The sequence below is a fragment of the Bubalus kerabau genome, chromosome 3, assembly GCF_029407905.1.
Source record: "Bubalus kerabau isolate K-KA32 ecotype Philippines breed swamp buffalo chromosome 3, PCC_UOA_SB_1v2, whole genome shotgun sequence".
NCBI classification, from domain to species: domain Eukaryota; kingdom Metazoa; phylum Chordata; class Mammalia; order Artiodactyla; family Bovidae; genus Bubalus; species Bubalus kerabau.
Window position 1 is genome coordinate 147907240 of NC_073626.1, and position 23985 is coordinate 147931224.

At 42.1% G+C, this 23985-nt stretch overlaps 1 protein-coding gene and 1 long non-coding RNA gene across 17 annotated transcripts in view; one reads left to right on the forward strand and one right to left on the reverse strand.

Moving 5' to 3' along the window:
• The window catches only part of PARD3B (par-3 family cell polarity regulator beta), a 1164360-nt gene that overhangs the window by 1120371 nt on the left and 20004 nt on the right, over positions 1 to 23985 (forward strand). Inside the window, exon 24 of one of the 10 annotated variants that reach the window (XM_055573206.1) lies at positions 7383 to 7626. The exons of 8 other annotated variants lie outside the window; for them this stretch is intronic. In XM_055573206.1, the coding sequence (XP_055429181.1) occupies positions 7383 to 7455 (73 nt within the window). In that variant the 3' untranslated portion in view covers positions 7456 to 7626. Of the gene's footprint in view, positions 1 to 1965; positions 2153 to 7382; positions 7627 to 23985 lie in introns of those variants that run through there. One more of the 10 variants, XM_055573208.1, reaches the window with a different exon arrangement.
• LOC129646672 (uncharacterized) overlaps positions 73 to 23985 on the reverse strand; it is an 81173-nt gene continuing 57260 nt past the window's right edge. The window contains exons 1-8 of one of the 7 annotated variants that reach the window (XR_008712109.1): positions 9624 to 10890; positions 7567 to 7709; positions 4662 to 4757; positions 2352 to 2678; positions 2207 to 2253; positions 1959 to 2095; positions 1736 to 1850; positions 73 to 495 (exon numbers count right to left, since the gene is read on the reverse strand). This is a non-coding gene — a long non-coding RNA (uncharacterized LOC129646672). Of the gene's footprint in view, positions 496 to 1735; positions 1851 to 1958; positions 2096 to 2206; positions 2679 to 4661; positions 4758 to 7566; positions 7710 to 7976; positions 8046 to 9575; positions 10893 to 23985 lie in introns of those variants that run through there. The other 6 variants (XR_008712110.1, XR_008712104.1, XR_008712107.1 and 3 more) reach the window with 6 other exon arrangements.

Here is a 23985-nt window from a genome sequence, read left to right on the forward strand (position 1 = left end):
CTTTTACATTAATTAAACCTCAATAAATTTGAAAAAGGAAAGAAGGAAGGAAAGGAGGGAAAAAGTGTATCTTTGTTATCTGGACTCCCAGGTCACATCATGGTCACTTCTTAGAAAGTCTTTGCTGCAGCTGTTGCTGGTCCCCAGCAAATTCCATCTCTCAGAGACCTGTCCCTCGGATGCCCTGACTTATACTTACCACACTTTCAAAAGCACAGGAGAAAGCCCACGCAAGGCTGGCTGCCTTGTGCTGCTCCTGAGAAACAAGTTTCCATGTTCTTAGGCAATAGTATCATCTGTTTGCCATTCAAATAAACGTCATGCAAAGTCAGTATTCCATAGAATGAGGTGACAATTTCAGGAAAGGCAGGCTCTCCAGACCTCTTCCCAAAGCAACTCCAGAGCCAGTCTCATCGCCGGTGGTTGATGTGGACAGAGACGCTGAGGGAGGTGAGGAAACGATAGACTGTTTCTGTGGCAGGAAGGAAGAGGAGGCTGGAAGACATGGGTACCGTGGGAAGGTCATTTTGGTATCTTGCTTTTTCTTTACACCCTTGGGTCCGAGCAGACAGGATTTCCCTGGCGTGGTTAACGTTTATACAACCAGTGGCTAATTATTTGCATACCCCCATTGTCACCTATTGGACACTTGCTAGAGGACAAGAGTTTGAGATTATTCACTTCCTGAGAAATAAACTAACATAACTGCATGTCTAGTTATGGAAGTTAGTTACAGGCACAGGCATCTAAGCCTAAAGGAAGTTTGTCAAGGACCAGAAAACCACCAGGCATTCTCCCATACTCCGTGTCTCTTCTCTTTCCCCACCGGACATCCTTTCTCATCACAGTTTAATGAGGAAAGTATTCTAGGCCTCTTGCTTTTCACCTTCTCCACCCTGGAGATGTTGGGAACGGTGCCAAGGTGAGGCAACAGGAGCTACAACAAAGCTTTTCTCTCTCAGGTAGTTACTAAAGTGAACGGCCATCTGCCCTTTCTAAGTATGGTATCCTGTAGACAGGTGTTCATCCCATTAGGTGCCCTCCTAACAAAAGGTAAGCAGTATTAGTCTCCCTCTGTATCACCCATAGATTTTTCTGTATCCAGTACAGAATGAAAATCTCCTGGCAAATATAACTGAAAAGGAGTCCAAAGGTAGATTTATCTTTAAGTGCAGCTACCCAGGAACTTAGAGGATGCCATCAGGAATTGGCTTCCTTTCCCCCCATCTCTTGACTCTGCCTTCTTCTGTGTTGGCTCTGTTTTTAGGCACAGTCTCCCACCCTGGGGTGGAAACAGTTGCCCACATCATGAGGCTTATTTCTTATCATCTGAGCCACTCCAGCAAAAGTGTGATTGTCTCATTTCAATATGTTCAACAAAAGTCCTAGAATTGTCTCAGTTTGCCGTGATTGAGTTACCTTCTTAACCATAAGCAATCACCGTGTCCAGGGGTGGAGTGCTCTGATGGGCAGGTCTGGAGTCCTGGGTAGACTCACTCCACCTGAACCACGGGGACAGAGAGGGGACCATGGGATGATTCCCAGGAGGACAGAATATTGTCACCAGAGTAGGATGGGACAGATGCTAGACAGGAAAAGAGAGCAACCTTCCACTGTCCCAACACTGATGACAAGGGCAGAAAGAAAGCTAGAATCAATGATGAAAGAAAAAAGTAAAAGCTCTTGTCACACACCTATAAAACCTAGAATGAATGCTAAACCCCTAAAAAATTACCAGACCAGTGCACCAAACTGTTTCCTGTTTCTGAGTCCGACTGTCATCTGACTCTCAGGCTTCAAGAATACTTCCTCCAGTAAATATTATCCAGTGTTTCATCCATCCAAATAGTCTGATAAAAAAGAAAAAACAAGAGATATGGGGGATATTATGACTCTTTGATGGTCTTTTGGCTGCTTCTCAAATTCCTTTGAGTTCAATGCATGCATCTATAACTCACTTTATAGCCGCCCGTGCAACTGTGCTTGTCTCTGAGAACATAATCCTGAATCCAAGTTTCCCAGCAATTCTCCAAGAGGTGGCATCTATATGGACACACTAATAAGTGGCAATTAAACATCAAGACTGTTGCCAGGACTACACACAAAAAAAGAACAACTGTTTAGAGAGAATGTACGTCTTAGTGTATTTTGTGTAAATTTTTTATGAACATAGCCCATAAATTTTGGGAAACTGGTGATAACTTACCTCATTTCCATCTGGAGGAAGCAGATTTTTAGAGAAGAAAAAGGCCTCTGGACATATTTGAATATTTGGAAGACAAAAAAGCATGTAAGACACTATGGAATCAGGAATAAACAATAAAAAGTTGGAACATGGAGAAAAATAATACCAATTTTCAATTTTTATTTATTTGTCTGTGTTGGCTGTGCTGGGTCTTCATTGCTACTCGGGCTTTTCTCTGGTTGTGGTGCACAGGCTTCTCATGGTGGTGGCTTCTCTTGCTGCAGAACACAGGCTCTAGATGTCTGAGTTTCAGCAGTTGCAGCACATGGGCTCAGTAGTTACGGCTCCTGGGCTCTAGAACACAGGCTCAATAGTTGTGGTATATGGGCTTAGTTGCTCCTTGGCATGTAGGATCTTCCTGGATCAGGGATCGAACCCGTGTCTCTTGCATTGGCAGATGGATTTTTTTTACCACTGAGCCACCAGGGAAGCCCTAAAAAAATATTAGCAGTTTAAAAAGCAGATCTTTATCCATCACTTATCATGCCCAGGCACTGTGCTAACTGCTTTACAGGCATTCTAGCTGAACCCTCCTAACTACCCAGTTAGGAAGGTAACCATTACTATTCCAATCTTACAGATGAGAAAATTGAGACTATGTATGGAGAATAAGAACATTCCTAAAGTCATACATCCATTAAGTGGAAACCCTATTTCTGCTAAGTGTTAGTCCCTCAGTTGTGTCCTACTCTTTGCGACCCCATGGACTGTAGCCTGCCAGACTCTGCTGTCCATGGAATTCTCCAGGCACAAATACTGGAGTGGGTTGCCATTCCTTTCTCCAGGGGATCTTCCTGACCCAGGGATCATACCCAGGCTTCCTGCATTGAAGGCAGATTCTTTACTTTCTGAGTCACCAGGGAAGTTAGTTCTGCTAATGCCTCTGCTGTTTCATCCCTTGGTGCTCATAGCAGGGTCTGTGTTGATGGTCAGGATGGCTCAGCTCAAAATTGGCTGAGACCTGAACACAGGCACCCCTGGGGGTAGAAGAAGGGATGAGGAGGGCCCCAGTAGACTGAGGTAAGAGAGGAGGCCTGGTGATGGAGGCTGTCAGAGGCAAGAAAGTCCATCTGGTTTGGATAAAAATCCAGTATCCCAACAGGCAGAGAGGAGCACAGACAGAGAAGGAAGCATAAAAACCAAAGGCAAAGGTTCTGTTAACATCAGGAAGGTCCAGTAGCAAATGAAGGCACACAGCCTTGGACATTTAGCTTTCAGGAGTAGGAGCTCATCCCCCATAAGATTTTAATGGGTAGGGCAGAATCTCAAGCTAGGATAAAGTAGAGGGGTAATACTAATACTATCTTGTAACTGAGTAGGACGTTGTCTGTTTCACTTTTCCGTCCATCTCTAATTTGATCTATTCCCAACAACCCCATGAGCTTGGCATTATAATCCCCACTTTTAAGTGAAGAATATAAAAATGGAAATTGCTCACTCCAAGCCAGTGGCAGAGCTGGAACTTGAATCCAGGAGTTTTGACTCCAAGCCCAATACTCTTGTTTACCATGAAGCAGCTGAGCCGACCATCACAACAGAAGCTCATTTACCAGAGCCAGTGTCTGTGATGGGAGCGTGGTCACTAGGCAACAAGCAGGATGCCAGTTGCAGGGGAGAAAGGGCTGAAGCTGAAACTCAGAGCATATTTCTTTCTTTTCAGTCGGCAAGTATTAGTCCCACTCCATTTGAAGAATAGAGGACCCTTTCTTCCACACTAGGAGTCTCCAGATAGCATTCATGTAATAAATATTGTATTGAGTCCTACCATGTGCCAGGCACAGGGAGTCAACAGTGACCTCAGAAATAGTCCTTATTATTACAAAGTTCATAGTTTATTGGGGGACAAATAAGAAAACAAGTAATTAAATAGAGTGGTTAGCAATTCTGTAGAGCCAGAACTTGTCCTATGCAAGTGTAAAGTCTGCATTATATTAAAGATTTTCCATGACCTTATATAAATGTAAACCAGTCATGACTTAATTTTCTAATATTACTGATATTTCTCTATATGTTTTTAAAAAGGGCATCCACATGTATACCTGTGGCGGATTCATTTTGATATTTGGCAAAACTAATACAATTATGTAAAGTTTAAAAATAAAATTAAATTAAAGAAAAAAAAAGAAATAGGGAAGCAAGAAGAAATGGTATCTGGGACAGGAAGTTTTGACACTTAAAACAAGAAGACTTTCTTGGCCTCTGAGCTTTTTGACCTCGTATCCTGAAATTTTTCAACGGCCTCATTTATAGGGTTGTCATCTCTCACTGTCCCCTTCTCTCTGCTTGCCCACATCCAACTCTTCCTTCAAGCCCCCCTTAGCTCACCCCCTCATCAGAGCCCTTAGCCATGGCAGGCGTCCTCTGGCACTATGGCAGGTGTCCCCTGGCACTATGGCAGGTGCCCCCTGGCACTTACTCAGCATTGAACATATGTGCCCCGTCTTGCCTTTCACATCTTTCTTCTCCCCAAATAGGTCGTAAGGTCCTCAGGGATAGAGTTGGAGGCTCATACCTTTTGGAAGCAATTGGGGGTTCATTTAGCATATCACCAACCAAGGAGTAAGATAGCCCTCTGGGCTAGGTTATAACATCAGTTTTGTCCATCCAGATTTAGAATTACAGAGGAAAGAGGATTATTTTTTAAGTAAACATTTGGCTTCTAAAAGCAACTCTGATTGCTTTTCCCTGACAAAGGTAACGTTCCCCTAAAGCCATTTCTTTCCACCAGAAAAAGCACCCGGAGAAGACGTAGATTAAATTTAGTTATTTTTCCCCATCTTGATTTTCCATTATTATTTTTTAATGGTGGTAATGAAGGTAATTAACATTTTAATCCATTTATTGTTGTTGTTGTTGATGATACTTTTTTTTAACCTCATTTGAGCATGTTCCATCCACATTTACAAATGCCTGTAAAATTGCCTAAACTCCAGGGGGTATTTTCCGGCTTCTGGTTTTACCAAACTGTAGTTCACTAAACCTCACTTAAATTAATCAACTAAGTAGAAAATTCCCCAATGGGATTTTAGAGAAGGATAAGTGTGTTGTAAATAAAACAATTAAAGGGCTAGTTCACACCTCATCAAATCGCTTAATCACCTGATAATAGTTAACTACATACAGTCCTCATAAAATGCACAGGGCAAAGATGTAAATCTGAGGGCAGTTTTTTCTGAAATGGGACATACCTACCTGTAAACTGAGGTCATATTATGCTGCCCAGGGCTGGGATGAAGCTTGCACAATCTCAGCTTATTGGCCAGAACAATTTATGCATCCTGCCTCTAATGGGGAATGTTATATCAGATCTAGAAATCCCATTAGGTAAGTTTCCCTTCATAATTGCAACCTTTGAGATACAAGAGTAGTATCAGATCTTGGATTCTTTTTACCCCAACTTTCTTCCAGTAACGCTTTCACTCATATCATTACATTCTCTCTTGTGAGAAGAAAAGCACATATTACTTTACAGATGGAGAAACCAAGGCACAGATAAGTGGAGAAGTCCAGCCAGGGTCACGTTTGCAGAAGCCAAGCTGAAATGCAGCAGTGTGACCCAAGGTCAATTTGGACTGGAGCCTGAGTGGTTTCCTGGTGGGGTCATGAAACTGTAACCTCCCATGACTCATTGGGGGCCACCTATTCATTTTACAGAGTTGAAAATAAGGCCTGAGAAAGTGACACGACTTATGAGAACCCTCCCCCCCGCCCAGGGTATGACCCAGTCTCTGCAGTCCATGTCTTGGTCCCTTCTCCATACTGCAGCTCTCTCTAGCAGAGGTACTGATGGGGAATTTAAAGATTGAAAGGTGGACCAGGTATGGTGATAGAAATTTTAGTCAGCTTCCCACGGCATTTTTCCCCAGGGAGATAGCATACACCTATAAGTGGACAGAGGAGACTTGTGCACGCCAGTCTACAGGGTCGCAAAGAGTTGGCCACGACTGAGGGTGAACATGGTATGTGGAGGATGCAGACTGAATGTGTTCATGAGATTTATTCCTGTGGGGCAGGGGCTGGAGACCTAAATAACCTAGTTCCCTCCTATGGGGCAGGTGGAACTGTCAAGAAGAAAGCAGAAGGAATAGAGCCAAAGGAGGACTTTGTCCCTGCCTCTCGTGAGTGGCTCTGGCTGATTGCTGTCTTAAAAGAAGGCATGCATGTGTGCTAAATTGCTTCAGTCATGTCTCACTCTTTGCAACCCCATGGATTATAGCTCCCCAGTCTCCTCTGTCCATGGAATTTTCCAGGCAAGAATGCTGGAGTGGATTGCCAGCCCTTCCTCCTCCAGGGGATCTTCCTCACCCAGGTGTCGAACTCACGTGTCTTAAGTCTCCTGCATTGGCAGGTGGGTTCTCTATCTCTAACGCTACCTGGGAAGCCCACGCCCCACTCCAAAGAAAACAGGAAAGCTGAGTTTTTATGTGAAAGCCCTCAATGTTCAAATGTTAGCAATTAGTTGAAAAAAAAAATTAAATTGAATGTGACTTCAAATTCAACAAGTATTAAGGACCCCTCTATGATTGTTTGTTTGTTTCTTCTTTCTTCTTTTGATTCCATCACAACCATTCAGGGAGAGGAAGGCAGTTATGATGTCTCCATTTTACGTATGCAGTCACTGAGGCTCAGAGAAAGTTAAGTCCCCTGGATCTTATTTCTACAAGGTGCCTTGCTCCACCAAGTTCAGTCTTCTGCCTCCGCGTCCCAGGCCCTCCCCACAACACAGAGCTGCTGAAATCCCTCAGCACTGAAATCCCTCAGCACTGAAATCCCTGAGAGTACCTCCCACCCTCACAGACAAATGAAATCTACTTCCAGAACAAGTTGGCAAACTTGGAAGCTCAAAAGCCACAAAAGCAAAGGGAGAGCCTAGCATCCCATTTCTCTCCTGACGTCTAAGAATGAGTTGGCATGAGGTAAATGGTAAATAACGTTTTATTTGGTAATGGCTCTTTAGTTTTAAATCACTTCAGCATTTACTTTTAATTAATTTCTTTAAATTAGATGACTCACACTTGTAAATATTTGCTTTTCTACGATAAGCTTTATTTAAATTATTAAAGCTTCAGCTTCGTGACTGATTTTAAGAATTGAGGTTGCCGCCTTGCTGATAGCAGAATGCACGTGCTTAAAACAGGGGGCCATCGTTTCATCGGGTACAACTGCCGGCACCAAATAAGGCTGAAAGCAAGGAGCACTCAAAGAAATAGAAGAGAAGGCGGATTTACAGTTTTCTTTGAATTGTTCAAGGAATAAATCAATAAATGAGGGAGTTAGAGAACAAATGCAGGATGAAATAACATCTGAAGAAGCTCACTCACCATGAAAGCTTGTCTTTCTGTGTCTTTTTAAAAAGCACTCATCAATGGCTCTGGATCCACATATTAGTTTGCTAAAGGGAGTGGAAGTGGAGGCCTGAGAAGGGGGTTATGGAAAGGCTCAGGACAGGAACTGTACAAAAACACTGGAGACAAAAAAAAAAAAAAAAAAAAGAAGTAATGATGAGAGCAGAGTAATTTCATAGCCCCAGTTGGTATGGGCTATTATAAGCCTAGATTTGCTAGCTGCTCCATTTTACTAGCATCAAAGGCAAGGATGGAACTTGAAGGAACAGGGCTGACAGTCAGGCTGTATTATAGCAGAAAGAGAAATGACAAAAGAATTCTCTAATTTCAATAAGTGGGGATTTGAAAGGAAAAGGTTTGTAATGACATTAATAACCAGTCTTTACCAGCCATGTAATGAGCAGCCAAAGGATGAAGGGACCAAGGTGGGATGGGGGAGCTCAGAGCTAGTCATCAGCACCTGAGACTCTCTTAATAACTTTTATTATTTCTCAAAAATCATTTCGACAATACAGTTCAGTAACCTTTGTGCTGTAAATCCATTTCATCTGCAAAAATGAAAGCAGAGTAGAATGTGATATTATGTAGAATCTGTCATGCTGATGCTATCTCCAAAGCACTCTGCCAAATAATGAGCTGGAATCAGGATGGGAGGGCTGAGTGGGGCCAACGGCTGAGCCTGGTATGTGTCCGCCAGGTCCAGCCTGGACTTTGGAAACTGCTTAGTGCAGACAGCAGGTAAAGGCCCAGGGTTACCCTCCACATGAGTGAGAAGTACCATGAAGTGCCTCAGTTCCACATCAGAATCTATACAGAGGCCAAAGTCCTTCCATCTACCATCTAGTGGAAATTAGAAAAAGGGCTGGTTCAAGCCTTGGTGCTCAGCATGAGGGACACTGTTGAAATATAAATCTTCAAAATACACCCGAGCAGAACTGTGAATGAACCAGTTATCAAAAACCTAGTCCCACCCCCAGTGGAGCTCTGGGGCCAGGCTGTACTTCCTGCAATGTTCCCCCTCCAATGGAGGGTGAGACCAAGGAGCTCATGTCACTGTTGAGGGGATGAGATCAAGTCAGTGTTTGGACATGCTGATGTCAGATCCTCCCTACCCAAAAGTGAACTTCGCGTGCGGCATTTACTCAGTGGTCCCTGGTCAATTTGTCCTTATAAATACTAGAACTAACATGCTTACTTCTTAAGGCAGAAAGTGAACTCTGAGGTTTATGAAATATGACCTATGAACTTTATTTTGTCTTATAAATTTGAGACAAAAGATTACCTGATTTTTTTTTTAATGGGCATTTGGCCGATCTCATGTTTAGACATAAGCAACACAAACTCTTAAACCAATCAAACTGTCAGGATTTAATTTTGAGACTCCCAAAACGTAAATGCTTGTACAGTCTCCAAAAGAGAACTAAGCTTGCTGTCTTCACAAATTATGCCATGTTTTCATTTGAGAATAAGTATGATGTGCTCAAAATTGCTTCGACATTAGTGGCAACTGGCTCGACGGTTACGGGATTCAGGGTCCTTCAGGTTCACGCATGCTGGCTTCTGTGCTGTTAAATTGCTCTGTTGTGAAGTTGGCCCACAGCTTTGCCTGCCTGTTGTTATCCCTGATATACTATTGCTAGTCTGGTTGAAACGGGGCTTGAGCCTAGAGCAAAACCACAGCCGTGAGGATGGACTTGACTATTTAAGAGAGCATTTTCTAGAACCCAGTGTCTGGCTGGAGTGGGGATAACAAGAGGATCTAGGTTTCTGGCATGGCTGACTTGTCATTCTCTAAAGGGACGCTCAATGAGCAGCAGGCTTCAGAGAGGCCATTGTTTAATTTTGTACCTGTAAGGTGTGAGGTGCCTACAGAACCTCCATGGGAAGCTGTCCCACAGGGAATTCACATCACTCCCCTGCTCTAGTCCCTACCAAACAAAAACCCCATTCCTTAAGCCTCCCCAGATGAACTGCTTTCCACTCACCCACTGTTCACAAATGAGCATCAGAAGAATGCCTCTGCTTTCTCTCACCTGCTGCCAACAGGCACGTGGGGAGCAGCTGAGAAGCAAAAGAGATGAGAGGCTGCACACTCTAGCTGAGTGGTCAAGCATGCTGTGACCTCTGGGTCAGTCTGCCTGGGCTTGAATTTAGGCCCTGATACTTCCTGTATGACCTTGGCCAAGTTACTTAACCTCTCTGTTCTTCCATAGTCTGCAAACCAGGGATTATAATAGTGCCTGTTTTGTGGTGCTGTCGTGGTGACTTTGTTGTTGTTGTTCAATTACCAAGTCATGTCCAGCTCTTTGCGACCCCAAGGGCTGTAGCACACCAGGCCTCCCTGTTCCTCACTATCTCCCGGAGTTTGCCCAAGTTCACGTCCATGGAATCGGTGATGGTATCTAGCCATCTCATCCCCTGCTGCCTTCTTCTCCTTTTGCCTTCAGTCTTTCCCAGCATCAGGGTCTTTTCCAATGACTGAACTTTTGAAATGGAGAAAATGCTTAAAATGGAGCCTGCCCTGCTGTAAGCACTCAGATAAGGAGCCTCTGTGCTCAACAGGCTTCAAATCTTTGCAAATCTAAATCCAGCTTTCAAAACTTGCTCCCGAGTCCATCACACACAAGAGTAGGACTCTTCCTAGCATTTATATTTCTGCTCCTGAATTTCAGAGAATTGCAGTGGCAGGATTCTCTCGGGTCTTAATGAAATCATGGTGTGGATGCCCTTCCTGATATACACACATGAAGGTGGAAGCATTTAAGATTCCTTCCCTGTGGTTCTTGACCATAGAGAAGAATTCTGATGATCTAAGACCATGGATAGTTGACATAAAAATCCTTCTATTGCTCAGGCTTTAGAAATTAATAGCAGAGGAATGGAGGTAGGTAAATATGTAGCTGCAATATGAATATAGGAGTATTTTTGGATAAGATACATGAATATCTTATACAAAAAGTGTATGTATTACTCTAAAAATAAATATAAATTGATCAGGGAAAAGCAGCTCTCATGAACAGTATGTTTTTCCCCTAGAATGTCCTGTCTCCAGGCAGTAACCTTGGACAAGAAACTGTGTAGCACTTCTCCTAAGGGGCAGGCGCAATCGTCATTAGAATTCAGGACCCTACACTCTCTAACCTCTTGGCCCTCCAAGTCTGACCTTGAAATTGAACTGTTATCTCTTGCATGGCAATTGGATGCAGTCCTTTGTGTTTAGCTATTGAAATTCCAGGACTACTGTTACAATACAAAGAGAGGGAGGGATGATTTTAGAGACCTAACAAATTATGATGGTTTGTTTCCTTTCGTTGCCACGCTCTTTAAATAAACCTCTGCCGTGGTTAAAAAGACCATGGGTAATTATATGCAGGTATCGCTCAGATGGTCTTCATGACCTTTCGGCAGCCACTCACAGCAGTTTTGGTTTCCCACAACATTCCTTCTCTCTGATTGCTCTCATGCTGCCCTTTCTAACTGTCTTCAGCACCCATTTTCGGAACTGCATACCCCCTCACAAAGGAAATTATTTTAGTAGGACCATTTTGAGAGAATACCTCCCATCATCTGATAATGAGGCATAAAACATTCTGAAGGGCCATTTTTCCAGATAACATCTGCCAAAGGGTAGGAGCCCATCCTCAGCACACATGCAGTTTGTTAACAACTAAATTGTTGTGCTTGTGGTCATTGTTGAGAAACATGAAAGAAGGAATCAAATGTGGGTGATCAAAATAATGTCTGTCTTAAACTGTTTTAGAAATGTCTTCTGAGTACTCTGTCATTATCATTCCTCTTTCATTGTCTTTGCAAACATTTCCTTGGTGGTAACAGGGGCCAAAAGCATCTGCTGATAAATCTGTTCCTACTCCAGTTCTTAGGAAAAAGCAAGAGCCGTCTCTTCATAACACCAGGGAAATGTGAGTGATGAAAATAGGATTCCCCCCACCCCCAATCATTTCTATGATATAGGCCGTCAAATGATGCTTCTATTTTACGATTCTGTAAAATCTGCAGAAATCAAAGCTATGTAACATACATTGCAGAGGGCTTTGCTAATCCTGGCCAACCGCATTCATGCCTGGACAAAGGATAAAGGCCTGGTAACTAGAAACCTGACACGGAAAGCATTCCAAACACAGACTAAAGGCATCTCTGTCCACATAGCATGGGCAACTCAGGCTCCTACGGGTGTATTAGTTTGTGCTGATCTTTTTTTAGCTTTCCCATATTTGTAGAAAAGCAAGAGGAGCAAGCACCAACATCAGCTCAGCCACTAAACAATCTGCACATGGTGTGCTTGGGAGGAGCATGGCTGTGCCAGAGGTCCTCTGGCTGCCAAAGGCTCCAAGTACTTCTCTTAGCACCAGCAGCTTTACATCATCTGCTTCCTCCCATTTGAACCCCAAATCTGGTCACAGTCAATTATTACCAAAAAAGGAAACTCATAACGGCTACCTTGGAAGTTAAATTGTCTGTTTGGGCTACTAATAATAGCACAGGTAGTATTTTACAGAAATTGAGAGGAGCAGGATTCTGCCCTTTGCAAGCTTTTCCTGAAGTAAGGAATCCAGTGCTTATGCCCCAGGTGGAGGTGCTTATCTTTGCTCATACATTCTTTATGGCTTTCACACGTTTTACCACATACCTTATTTTTATGCTTCCTAAGCTCATCTCCTCGCAAAACAAACTCCCTTCTAGGCACTGATGCGTCTCAATCTTAGCTGTTTTCTCCTGTTATTCTTCACCTTCACCTGCCCTTCCTCTTTCTAAAAAGAACTCACTGGCTGAGAGACAGGGGTGCTTCTTAAATTCAGTCTCGAGATGTATTGATGAATCATGATCAGCTCTATATTGTAAGGATTTGTCACTGATATGTGATGAGCTGAAGGCTACAAATAATTTCTTCTAATAAATTACAGCAGATTCAAGTTGTTCTCCCTTCATAATGTGGCCGACACTCACATCAATGAGTTTGTTCTCTCTTAGGTGGGAGGGAAAGGCGTTGAGATATAGTAGATGATAGAGAATGTGGTATAATCGTAGCTTCTACCTCTCTTGGGCATGTGTGTCTTGTATGAAAGCCATCCATCATGTGTATTCAAGTGGAGACAAAGTTGGGAAGCACTGTGACAGAGGGGAACTGGACCTCCCCTCTACCTCTGGCTCATGTTCATCAGTCCTCAAGCCTAGGCACGTGAAACAGGTGATCACACCAGGTTTTCACTTTGGACATTGTCTCCATAAAATGCTATGTAATATTTTAGACTCTCTGTACCATAATTTTAAATGCATAAAGATGCTCCTAGATTATCGTGTTTCTGACAGAAACATTTTTTTTCCTGTACCAAATTAATAACAGTTCTTATAACTGATTTTTGGGGGTCATATTTTTTTGTTCTTTCTATTGAAGTGTAGTTGATTTACAGTGTTGTGCTATTGTTCTTCAGCCTCTCAGTCATGTCCAACTCTTTGCGACCCCATGAAATGCAGCATACCAGGCTTCCCTGTCATTCACTATTTCCCAGAGTTTGCGCAAACTCATGCCTGTTGAATTGGTGATGCCATCCACCCATCTCATCCTCTGTCATCCCCTTCTCCTCCTGTCTTCAGTCTTTCCCAACATCAGGGTCTTTTCCAGTGAGTCAGCTCTTCGCATTGGGTGGCAAAAATATTGGAGCTTTAACATTAGTCCTTCCAATGAATATTCGGGGTTGATTTCCTTTAGGACTGACTGGTTTGATCTCCTTGCAGTCCAAGGGACTCTCAAGAATCCTCTCCAACACCATAGTTCAAAAGCATCAATTCTTCACCACTCAGCTTTCTTTATGGTCCAATTCTCACATCCATACATGACTACTGGAAAAAACCATAGCTTTGACTATGCAGAGCTTTGTCAACAAAGTGCTGTCTCTGCTTTTTAATACGCTGTCTAGGTTTGTCATAGCTTTTCTTCCAAGGAGTAAGTGTTGTGTTAGGTGCAGGTATAGAGCAAAGTGATACAGTTAAACATCAGTTCAGTTCAGTTGCTCAGTTGTGTCTGACTCTTTGCAACCCCATGAACCGCAGCACTCCAGGCCTCCCTGTCCATCACTAATTCCCGGAGTCCAACCAAACCCATGTCCATTGAGTCGGTGATGCCATCCAACCATCTCATCCTCTGTCATCCCCTTCTCTTCCTGCCCTCAATCTTTCCCAACATCAGGGTCTTTTCAAATGAGTCAGCTCTTCACATTAGGTGGCCAAAGTATTGGCATTTCAGCTTCAACATCAGTCCTTCCAATGAACACCCAGGACTGATCTCCTTTAGGATGTACTGGTTGGATCTCCTTGCAGTCCAAGGGACTCTCAAGAGTCTTCTCCAACACCACAGTTCAAAAGCATCAATTCTTCAGCGCTCAACTTTCTTTATAGTCCAACTCTCACACCCATACATGACCACTAGAAAAACCATAGCCTTGACTAGATGGACCTTTGTTGACAAAGTAATGTCTCTGCTTTTTAATATTCTGTCTAGGTTGGTCATAACTTTCCTTCCCAGGAGTAAGTGTCTTTTAATTTCATGGCTGCAATCACCATCTGCAGTGATTCTGGAGCCCAGAAAAATAAAGTCAGCCACTGTTTCCACTGTTTCCCCATCTATTTGCCATGAAGTTATGGGACCAGATACCATGATCTTAGTTTTCATTTACACATATATATTACTATATATATATTTTCAGATTCTTTTCCATTATAGGTTATTATATGGAATATAGTTCCCTGTGCCTTACATAAACCTTCTTTATCTTTTTTATACATAGTAGTGTGTCTGTTAATCCTATACTCCTAATTTATCCCCCTCCCCTACCCTTTGGTAACCATAAGTTTGTTTTCTATGTCTGAGTCTATTTCTGTTTTATAAACAAGTTCATTTGTATAATATTTTTAGATTCCACATATAAGCAATATCATATATGTCTTTTTCTGTTGTATTCCTTTTTCTTTTTTGTGTGTATATCTATTATCAGTATTTGGTTTGTGGTTACCATGAGGTTTTCATACAGCAGTCTGTATATATATTTGATTGTTTTAAGTTTCTGATCTCTTAATTTCAAGTGCATTTTAAAACCCTGCATTTATACTCTCTGTTTATTATTACTGTTTTATTTTATATCTGAATTGATTTGTGTATCCTTTAACTGCTTATTGCAGATACAGAGAATTTTACTACTTTTGTCTTCTAACCTGCCTACTAGCTTTGTGTCTAGATGGCTTCCTATGTTACTGTATGTTTGCCTTTATTAGTAAGCTTTTTTGTTTCATAGCTTTCTCATTTCTAGTTGTTTCTTTTTTGCCTTGAGAAGTTCCTTTAACGTATGTTGTGAGGCTGGTTTGGTGGTGCTAAACTCTTAGCTTGTGCTTGTCTGTAAAACTTTTGATTTCTCAATCAATTTTGAAGAAGAGCCTTGCTGGGTAGAATATTCTTGATTGTAGGTTTTTCCCTTTCATTACTTTAAATATATTGTGCCACTCCCTTCAGGTCTACAAAGTTTCTGCTGAAAAATCAGCTGATAGCTTTATAGGCGCTCCCCTATATGATATTTATTACTTTTCCCTTGTTGCTTTTAATCTCCCTTTATTTTTTGTCACTCTTTAGATTACAATGTATCTTGATATGTTCCTCTTTGGATTAATCCTGCAGGGGACCAGGGTCCCACCAGTCCAAGAGTAGGGTCTGGCCTTCTGTTGGCAGACTCAGCCTGCTGGCTGAGAGATCGTAGTTTTCTTGCTTCTGCTGTCTGCCCCCTTGGTGGGTGAGGCTGGTCTAGAGGCTTCCTGGTGGGAGGGGCCTGTGCCTGCCCACTGGTGGGTAGAGCTGGGTCTTGACTCTCTGGTGGTCAGGACTGTGTCTAGAGGCATGTCTAGAGATGGCTATGGGCTCAAGAAGCCTTTAGGCAGCCTGGTCCCTCCCAGTTAATTGTCTGACCTGAGGCTTTTGGGTGGGTCAGGTCTTGGCACTAATGAGCCAAAATGGCAGTTGCCAGGATTGTTCACACCATTGAATGTTCCCAAAGAGTCTGCCACCAGAATTTATGTCTCTAGGCTGAGCTTCAACTGCTTCCACACCGCCCCGCCACCCCCTAACCACCACCTCTCCAGGAGACCCTCCAAGACCAGCAGGTGGGTCTCACCCAGGCTCCTATAAAGTAGCTGCTTTTGTCCATGTGAGATTTTGCATGTGCCTTTAAAAGTTTCTGTTTCCCCTGGTCCTGTGGGGCTCCTGCAATTAAGCCCCACTGGCCTTCACAGCCAAATGTTCTGGGGGGCTCATCTCCCTGATGCTGGATCCCTAGGCTGGGGAACCCAACTTTGGGCTCAGAACTCTCACTCCTGTGGGAGAACCTCTGCAATATAATTATTCTCCAATGTGAGGGTCTCCCACCTGGGGGAGACCTCCTACCTGTCTCATTGTGGTTTCTTCTCTATGGTTTTAGCTGTAGAAGATCTTTTCTGGTAGGTGGCAGTCTTTTTCACTGATGGTTGTTCTGTGTTGTGATTTTGATGTGCCCATGAGAAGAGGTCTTTCTATTCCACCATCTTATCTGCTCTTTCTTAACTGATTGTTGAGTAAATACACTTAACGTGAACCAGTTCATCAGTCATGTTGACCTCACTAGTAAGTCAAGGCAATTAAATTTGAGTGCAAGATTCATTAAGCACCTACTATGATTCAAGTTGGGACTTCCCTGGTAGCTCAGATGGTAAAGTGTCTGCCCATAGTGCAGGAGACCCGGGTTCAATCCCTGGGTCGGGAAGATACCCTGGATACCCTGGAGGAGGAAATGGCAACCCACTCCAGAATTCTTGCCTGGAAAATCCCATGGACGGAGGAGCCTGGTAGGCTACAGTCAGTCCATGGGGTCGCAAAGAGTCAGACATGACTGAGCAACTTCACTTTCACTTTCATGATTCAAGTACTATGCATAAAAGAAGAGATAAGGCTGTCTACTTTTGTTCTTGGCAAACAAGACAAATATCAGATCAGATCAGTCGCTCAGTCGTGTCCAACTCTTTGCGACCCCATGAATCGCAGCACGCCAGGCCTCCCTGTCCATCACCAACTCCCGGAGTTCACTCAGACTCATGTCCATCGAGTCAGTGATGCCATCCAGCCATCTCATCCTCCGTCATCCCCTTCTCCTCCTGCCCCCAATCCCTCCCAGCATCAGAGTCTTTTCCAATGAGTCAACTCTTCGCATGAGGTGGCCAAAGTACTGCAGTTTCAGCTTTAGCATCATTCCTTCTAAAGAAATCCCAGGGCTGATCTCCTTCAGAATGGACTGGTTGGATCTCCTTGCAGTCTAAGGGACTCTCAAGAGTTTTCTCCAACACCACAGTTCAAAAGCATCAACTCTTTGGCGCTCAGCCTTCTTCACAGTCCAACTCTCACATCCATACATGACCACAGGAAAAACCATAGCCTTGACTAGACGAACCTTTGTTGGCAAAGTCATGTCTCTGCTTTTGAATATGCTATCTAGGTTGGGCATAACTTTCCTTCCAAGGAGTAAGCGTCTTTTAATTTCATGGCTGCAGTCACCATCTGCAGTGATTTTGGAGCCCAGAAAAATAAAGTCTGACGCTGTTGCCACTGTTTCCCCATCTATTTCCCGTGAAGTGGTAGGGTCGGATACCATGATCTTCGTTTTCTGAATGTTGAGCTTTAAGCCAACTTTTTCACTCTCCACTTTCACCTTCATCAAGAGGCTTTTGAGTTCCTCTTCACTTTCTGCCATAAGGGTGGTGTCATCTACATATCTGAGGTTATTGATATTTCTCCTGGCAATCTTGATTCCAGTTTGTGTTTCTTCCAGTCCAGCGTTTCTCATGATGTACTCTGCATATAAGTTAAATAAACAGGGTGACAATATACTAGCCTTGATGAACTCCTTTTCCTATTTGGAACCAGTCTGTTCCATGTCCAGTTCTAACTGTTGCTTCCTGACCTGCATACACATTTCTCAAGAGGCAGATCAGGTGGTCTGGTATTCCCATCTCTTGAAGAATTTCCCACAGTTTATTGTGATCCACACAGTCAAAGGCTTTGGCATAGTCAATAAAGCAGAAATAGATGTTTTTCTGGAACTCTCTTGCTTTTTCTATGATCCAGCGGATGTTGGCAATTTGATCTCTGGTTCCTCTGCCTTTTCTAAAACCAGCTTGAACATCAGGAAATTCACAGTTCACATATTGCTGAAGCCTGGCTTGGAGAATTTTGAGCATTACTTTACTAGTGTGTGAGATGAGTGCCATTGTGCGGTAGTTTGAGCATTCTTTGGCATTGCCTTTCTTTGGGATTGGAGTGAAAACTGACCTTTTCCAGTCCTGTGGCCACTGCTGAGTTTTCCACATTTGCTGGCATATTGAGTGCAGCACTTTCACAGCATCATCTTTCAGGATTTGGAATAGCTCAACTGGAATTCCATCACCTCCACTAGTTTTGTTCGTAATGATGCTTTCTAAGGCCACTTGACTTCACATTCCAGGATGTCTGGCTCTAGGTCAGTGATCACACCATTGTGATTATCTGGGTCATGAAGATCTTTTTTGTACAGTTCTTCTGTGTATTCTTGCCATCTCTTCTTGATATCTTCTGCTTCTGTTAGGTCCATACCATTTCTGTCCTTTATCGAGCTCATCTTTGCATGAAATGTTCCTTTGGTATTCTGATTTTCTTGAAGAGATCCCTAGTCTTTCCCATTCTGTTGTTTTCCTCTATTTCTTTGCATTGATCACTGAAGAAGGCTTTCTTGTGTCTTCTTGCTATTCTTTGGAACTCTGCATTCAGATGTTTATATCTTTCCTTTTCTCCTTTGCTTTTCACTTCTCTTCTTTTCACAGCTATTTGTAAGGCCTCCCCAGACAGCCATTTTGCTTTTTTGTATATATAACAACCCATTTACAGCCATTCTAAGTTGGACCCTTTTTTTTTTTTTTTAGCCCATCATCCCTCTCTCCTTCTTTAAAACTTAGAGTCCAGTCTTATCTCAAGCCTTATCAATTTCTACTTCTCATTGAGATCCCACATTCTCCTTTCATCTCTCTACCTACCTACTATTTCCAACTCCTACACACATCTGACCCTCTATAGTTACCAAGTATGTTTGTGGGTTTTCTCTTTACTTTAAACTCTCTTGAACGAACTCAGTATACGTTTATGGAGCAGCTGTGATGTGCAGAGCCGTGTGGTAAGCTCTGAGAGAGATCACTAGATACATGAGACTTGGTTCCTTCCTTCAAGATCTTGGTGCTTCAGCACAGTGTATACCCAGCCTGAGGCAGGGCAACAGGCAGATGAGGTGAGAATGAACTACTGCAGTGAATCCAGAGGAGAGAGATTTTCTTTGCAATTGTTGCAGAAATGGAGATGTAATAGGGAGATAAGAAGATTCAAAGTTACTTGTGCCTATACATCTATCCCAGGGGCTCATGTCTCTTCATCTGTTCCAGTAAGTATAGCCATCTCATTCCTAGCTAAAAATTTTGCCAGTTACTCAGTCCTTCTAATACTGAGCCCTTTCCCTCAAAGGATTATCCTCATAGGTGTAGAAGCATTCCTTCCCTCCTTCCATAAAATTAAGACAGTCGGTACCCAAGAGCTGCCATCTGACCCACTTTGCTGGTGTTCACTCATTAAGTTGTGTCCAACTATTCGCAACCCTATGGACTACAGCATTCCAGGCTCCTCTGTCCTCCACTATCTCCCAGAGTTTGCTCAGATTCATGTACTTGAGTTGGTGATGCTATCTAACCATCTCATCCTCTGCTGCCCCATTCTTTGCCCTTCAGTCTTTCCCAGCATCAATATCTTTTCCAATGAGTTGGCTCTTCACATCAGGTGGCCAAAGTATTGGAGCTTCAGTGTCAGTCCTTCCAATAGATATTCAGGATTGATATCCATTAGGATTGACTGGTTTGATCTCCTTGCTGCTCAGGAGGCTTCTCCAGCACCACAATTAGAAAGCATCAGTTCTTTGTGACTCAGCCTTCTTTATAGTCCAACTCTCATATTTGTACAAATTTTCCAATCAAAATCTGAATCCTTTGGGCCTCCAGAAATGACCCTAATCAAAAATAAAATAGAAAATAAAACATAGTTTAAAATTTGGGAAAAAATAAGTGAAATTTTTCAAATATCGATATTGTCATGACAGCTTTTGCAAAGAGTAAAGAAAGAAAATATAGACATGTTCTTCTTAAGTAAATATGGCTCCTGGGTGAGGTTTTGAATTAAAAGTCTTATAGGAAAAGTAATAACACATATGAATAAAAATCATAGGGGTGATGTGAAAAATGAGGGGTCTTAAAGTGCTGATGCATTTGCATTTGGATCCTTGTTTTCATTAAAATCTTCAAAGAAAGCTGCCCCTGGATTCCTCAAAGTTGGCTCAAAACATGCAGCATTAGTCACTATGATAAGCATTTCTTTGGCCCCAGAATGTATTGCATTTTGTGCTTCCCTACAGATACTAAATGTCACTCAAATAAAGGTACTATGCAAAGGGAAACCCAAGATTAACAGAGATAAAATATCAGGTCCCTATTCCACTTCCTTTATTCTATCAAATTCTGTAGTTAATAATCTGGGCATTTTTTTCTTGCAAATTTTTTTTTTAATTTTATATTGGGGTATAGTTGGTTAACATTTTTATGTTAGTTTCAGGTGTAGAGCAGAGTGATTCAGTTATATATGCATGTATCTATTCTTTTTCAAATTCTTTTCCCATTTAGGTTATTAAAGAATATTGAGTAGAGTACCCTGCATTATACAGTAGGTCCTTGTTAATTATCTATTTTAAATATATTAGTGTGTATGCTGCTGCTGCTGCTAAGTCACTTAAGTCGTGTCCGACTCTATGCGACCCCATTGACGGAAATGTCAATCCCAAACTCCCAATTTATTCCCCCCACCACCATCTTTCCCCTTTAGTAACCATAAGTTTGTTTTCTAAGTCTGTGAAGCTGTTTAAATGAGTTCATTTGTATCCTTTTTTTTTTTTTAGATTACACATGTAGGTGATATCATATGATATTTGTCCTTCTCTGTCTGACTTACTCTGACACTTAGTATGGTAAACTCTAGGTCCATCCATTTTGCTACAAATGGCATTATTTCATTTTTAATGGCTGAGTAATATTTCATTGTATATATGTACTAAATCTTCTTTGTCAATGGACAGATCTTCTTTGTCAATGTCATTTGTGTAAATGTCAATGGACATTTAGACGCTTCCGTATCTTGGCTATTATAAACAGTGCTGCAGTGAACATTGCGAGGTATGCATGTATCCCTTTGAACAAAGGTTTTTTCCAAATATATGCCCAGAAGTGGGATCGCTGAATATTAATTTAAAAATAAAGCTAAAGTAGGTAGTTTCATTTTGAGATTTAAAGGAACTTCTGTACTGTTCTGCATAGTGACTGTACCAGTCTATATTCCCACCAACAGTGTAGGAGGGCTCCCTTTTCTCCACACCCTCACCAGTATTTATTTCTAGACATTTTAATGATAACCATTCTGACTGGCGTGAGGGGATATCTCACTGTAGCTTTGATTTGCATTTTCCTAATGGCAACCCACTCCAGTGTTCTTGCCTGGAGAATCCCAGGGACAGGGAAGCCTGGTGGGCTGCCGTCTATGGGGTCACACAGAGTCGGACACAACTGAAGCGACTTCGCAGCAATGATTAGTGATGTTGAGCACTTTTTCATGTGCATCTAGGCCATCTAAATGTCTTCTTTGCAAAAATCTTTATTTAGGTCTTATGCCTACCTTTGACTGGCTTGTTTTATTGACATTGAGCTACATGAGCTGTTAGTAAATTTTGGAGATTAATCCTTATCAGTCACATTTTTTGCAAATATTTTCTCCCTTTCTGTGGGTTGTCTTTTCATGTTTTTAAATGGGTTCCTTTGCTGTGCAAAAGCTTTTGAGTTTAATTAGGTCACATTTGTTTTTGTTTTTATTCCCAATATTCTAGGATGGGGACCAAAAAAAGATTTTTGCTGTAATTTATGTTAAGGAGTGTTCTGAATTTGTTTTTCTCTAAAAGATTTATAATAATATCAGTCTTACATTTAGATCTTTACTTCATTTTGAGTTTATTTTTGTGTATAGTCTTAGAAACGTTCTAATTGCATTATTATACAGGTAGCTGCCCAGTTTTCCCAGCACCATTTAAGAGAGAGTCTTTTCTCCATTGTATGGTCTTGCTTCCTTTGTTGTAGATTAATTGACCATATGTGTGTGGGTTTATTTCTGGTCTTTCAATACTGCTCCATTGATCGGTATTTCTGTTTTTGTGTCAGTACCATACTGTTTTGATTACTGTTGCTTTGTAGTATTTTCTGAAGTCAACAGCCTGATTACTCCAGGTCCATTTTTCTTCCTCAAGATTGCCTTGGATCTTCAGTTTCTCATTTCCATTGTTGTTGTTCAGTCACTAATTCATGTCTGACTCTTTGTGACCCCATTAACAGCAGCACTTCAGGCTTCTGTGTCCCTCACTGTCTCCCAGAGTTGGCTCAAACTCATGTATATCGAGTCAGTGATGCCATCCAACCATCTCATCCAGTCAGCAGCTTTTCCTCCCGTCCTCAGTCTTTCCCAGTTTCAGACTCTTTTCCAATGAGTCAACTCTTTCCACAGGGGGCCAAAGTATTGGAGCTTCAGCTTCCACAGAAGTCCTTCCAATGAATATTCAGGGTTGATTTTCTTTAGGATTGACTGGTTTGATCTCCTTGCTGTCCAAGGGACTCTCAGGAGTCTTCTCCAACACCACAGTTCCAAAGCATTCTTTAGTGCTCAGCCTTTCTTATGGTCCAGCTCTCATATCTGTACATGACTACTGGAAACACCATTGCTTTGACTGTATAGACTTTTGTCTACAAAGTGATATCTCTGCTTTTTATACACTGTCTAGGTTTGTCACAGCTATTCCTCCAAGAATCAAGTGTCTTTTAATTTCATGGCTGTAGTCACCACCTGCAGTGATTTTTGAGCCCAAGAAAATAAAATCTGTCACTGTTTCTATTTTTTCCCCATCTATTTGCCATGAAGTTATGAAACCAGATGCCATGATCTTAGTTTTTTATATGTTGGGTTTTAAGCCAACTTTTTCACTCTCCTCTTTCACCCTCATCAAGAGGTTCTTTAGTTCCTCTTTGCTTTCTGCCATTAGAGTAGTATGATCTGCATGTCTGAGGTTGTTGATATTTCTCCAACAATCTAGATCCCAGCTTGTAATTCATCCAGCTGGGCATTTCACATAATCTACTCTGTATATAAATTGAATAAGCAGAGTGACAATATACATCCTTGACATACTCCTTTCCCAATTTTGATCAGTCTGTTATTCCATGTCCAGTTCTAACTGTTGCTTCTTGACCCATGTACAGGTTTCTCTGGTGGCAAGTAAGGTTGTCTGGTATTCCTATCTCTTGAAAAATTTCCACAGTTTGTTATGATCCACACAGTCAAAGTATTTAGCATAGTGAATGAAGCAGAAGTAGATGATTTTTCTGGAATCAGTTCAGTTCAGTTAGTCGTGTCAGACTCTCTGCGAACCCATGGACTGCAGCATGCCAGGCCTCCCTGTCCATCACCTACTCCCAGAGTTTATTCAAACTCATGTCCATTGAATTGGTGATGCCATCCAACCATCTCATCCTCTGTTGTCCCCTTCTCCTCCTGCCTTCAATCTTTCCCAGCATCAGGGTTTTTTCCAATGAGTCAGTTCTTCTCATGAGGTGGCCAAAGTATGGGAGTTTCAGCTTCAGCATCAGTCCTTTCAATGAATATTCAAGACTGATTTCCTTTAGGATGGACTGGTTGGATCTCCTTGCAGTCCAAGGGACTCTCAAGAGTCTTCTCCAACACCACAGTTCAAAAGCATCAATTCTTCGGTGCTCAGCTTTCTTTATAGTCCAACTCTCACATCCATACCTGACCACTGGAAAAACCATAGCCTTGACTAGACAGACCTTTGTTGGCAAAATAATGTATCTGCTTTTGAATATGCTGTCTAGGTTGGTCATAGCTTTTCTTCCAAGGGGCAAGCGTCTTTTAATTTCATGGCTGCAGTCACCATCTGCAGTGATTTTGGAGCCCCAAAATATAAAGTCTGTCACTATTTCCACTGTTTCCCCATCTATTTGCCATGAAGTGATGGGACCAGATGACATGATCTTAGTTTTCTGAATGTTGGGTTATAAGTCAACATTTTCATTCTCCTCTTTTACTTTCATCAAGAGGCTCTTTAGTTCTTCTTCACTTTCTGCCATAAGGGTGGTATCATCTGCAAATCTGAGGTTATTGCTATTTCTCCTGGCAGTCTTGATTCTAGCTTGTGC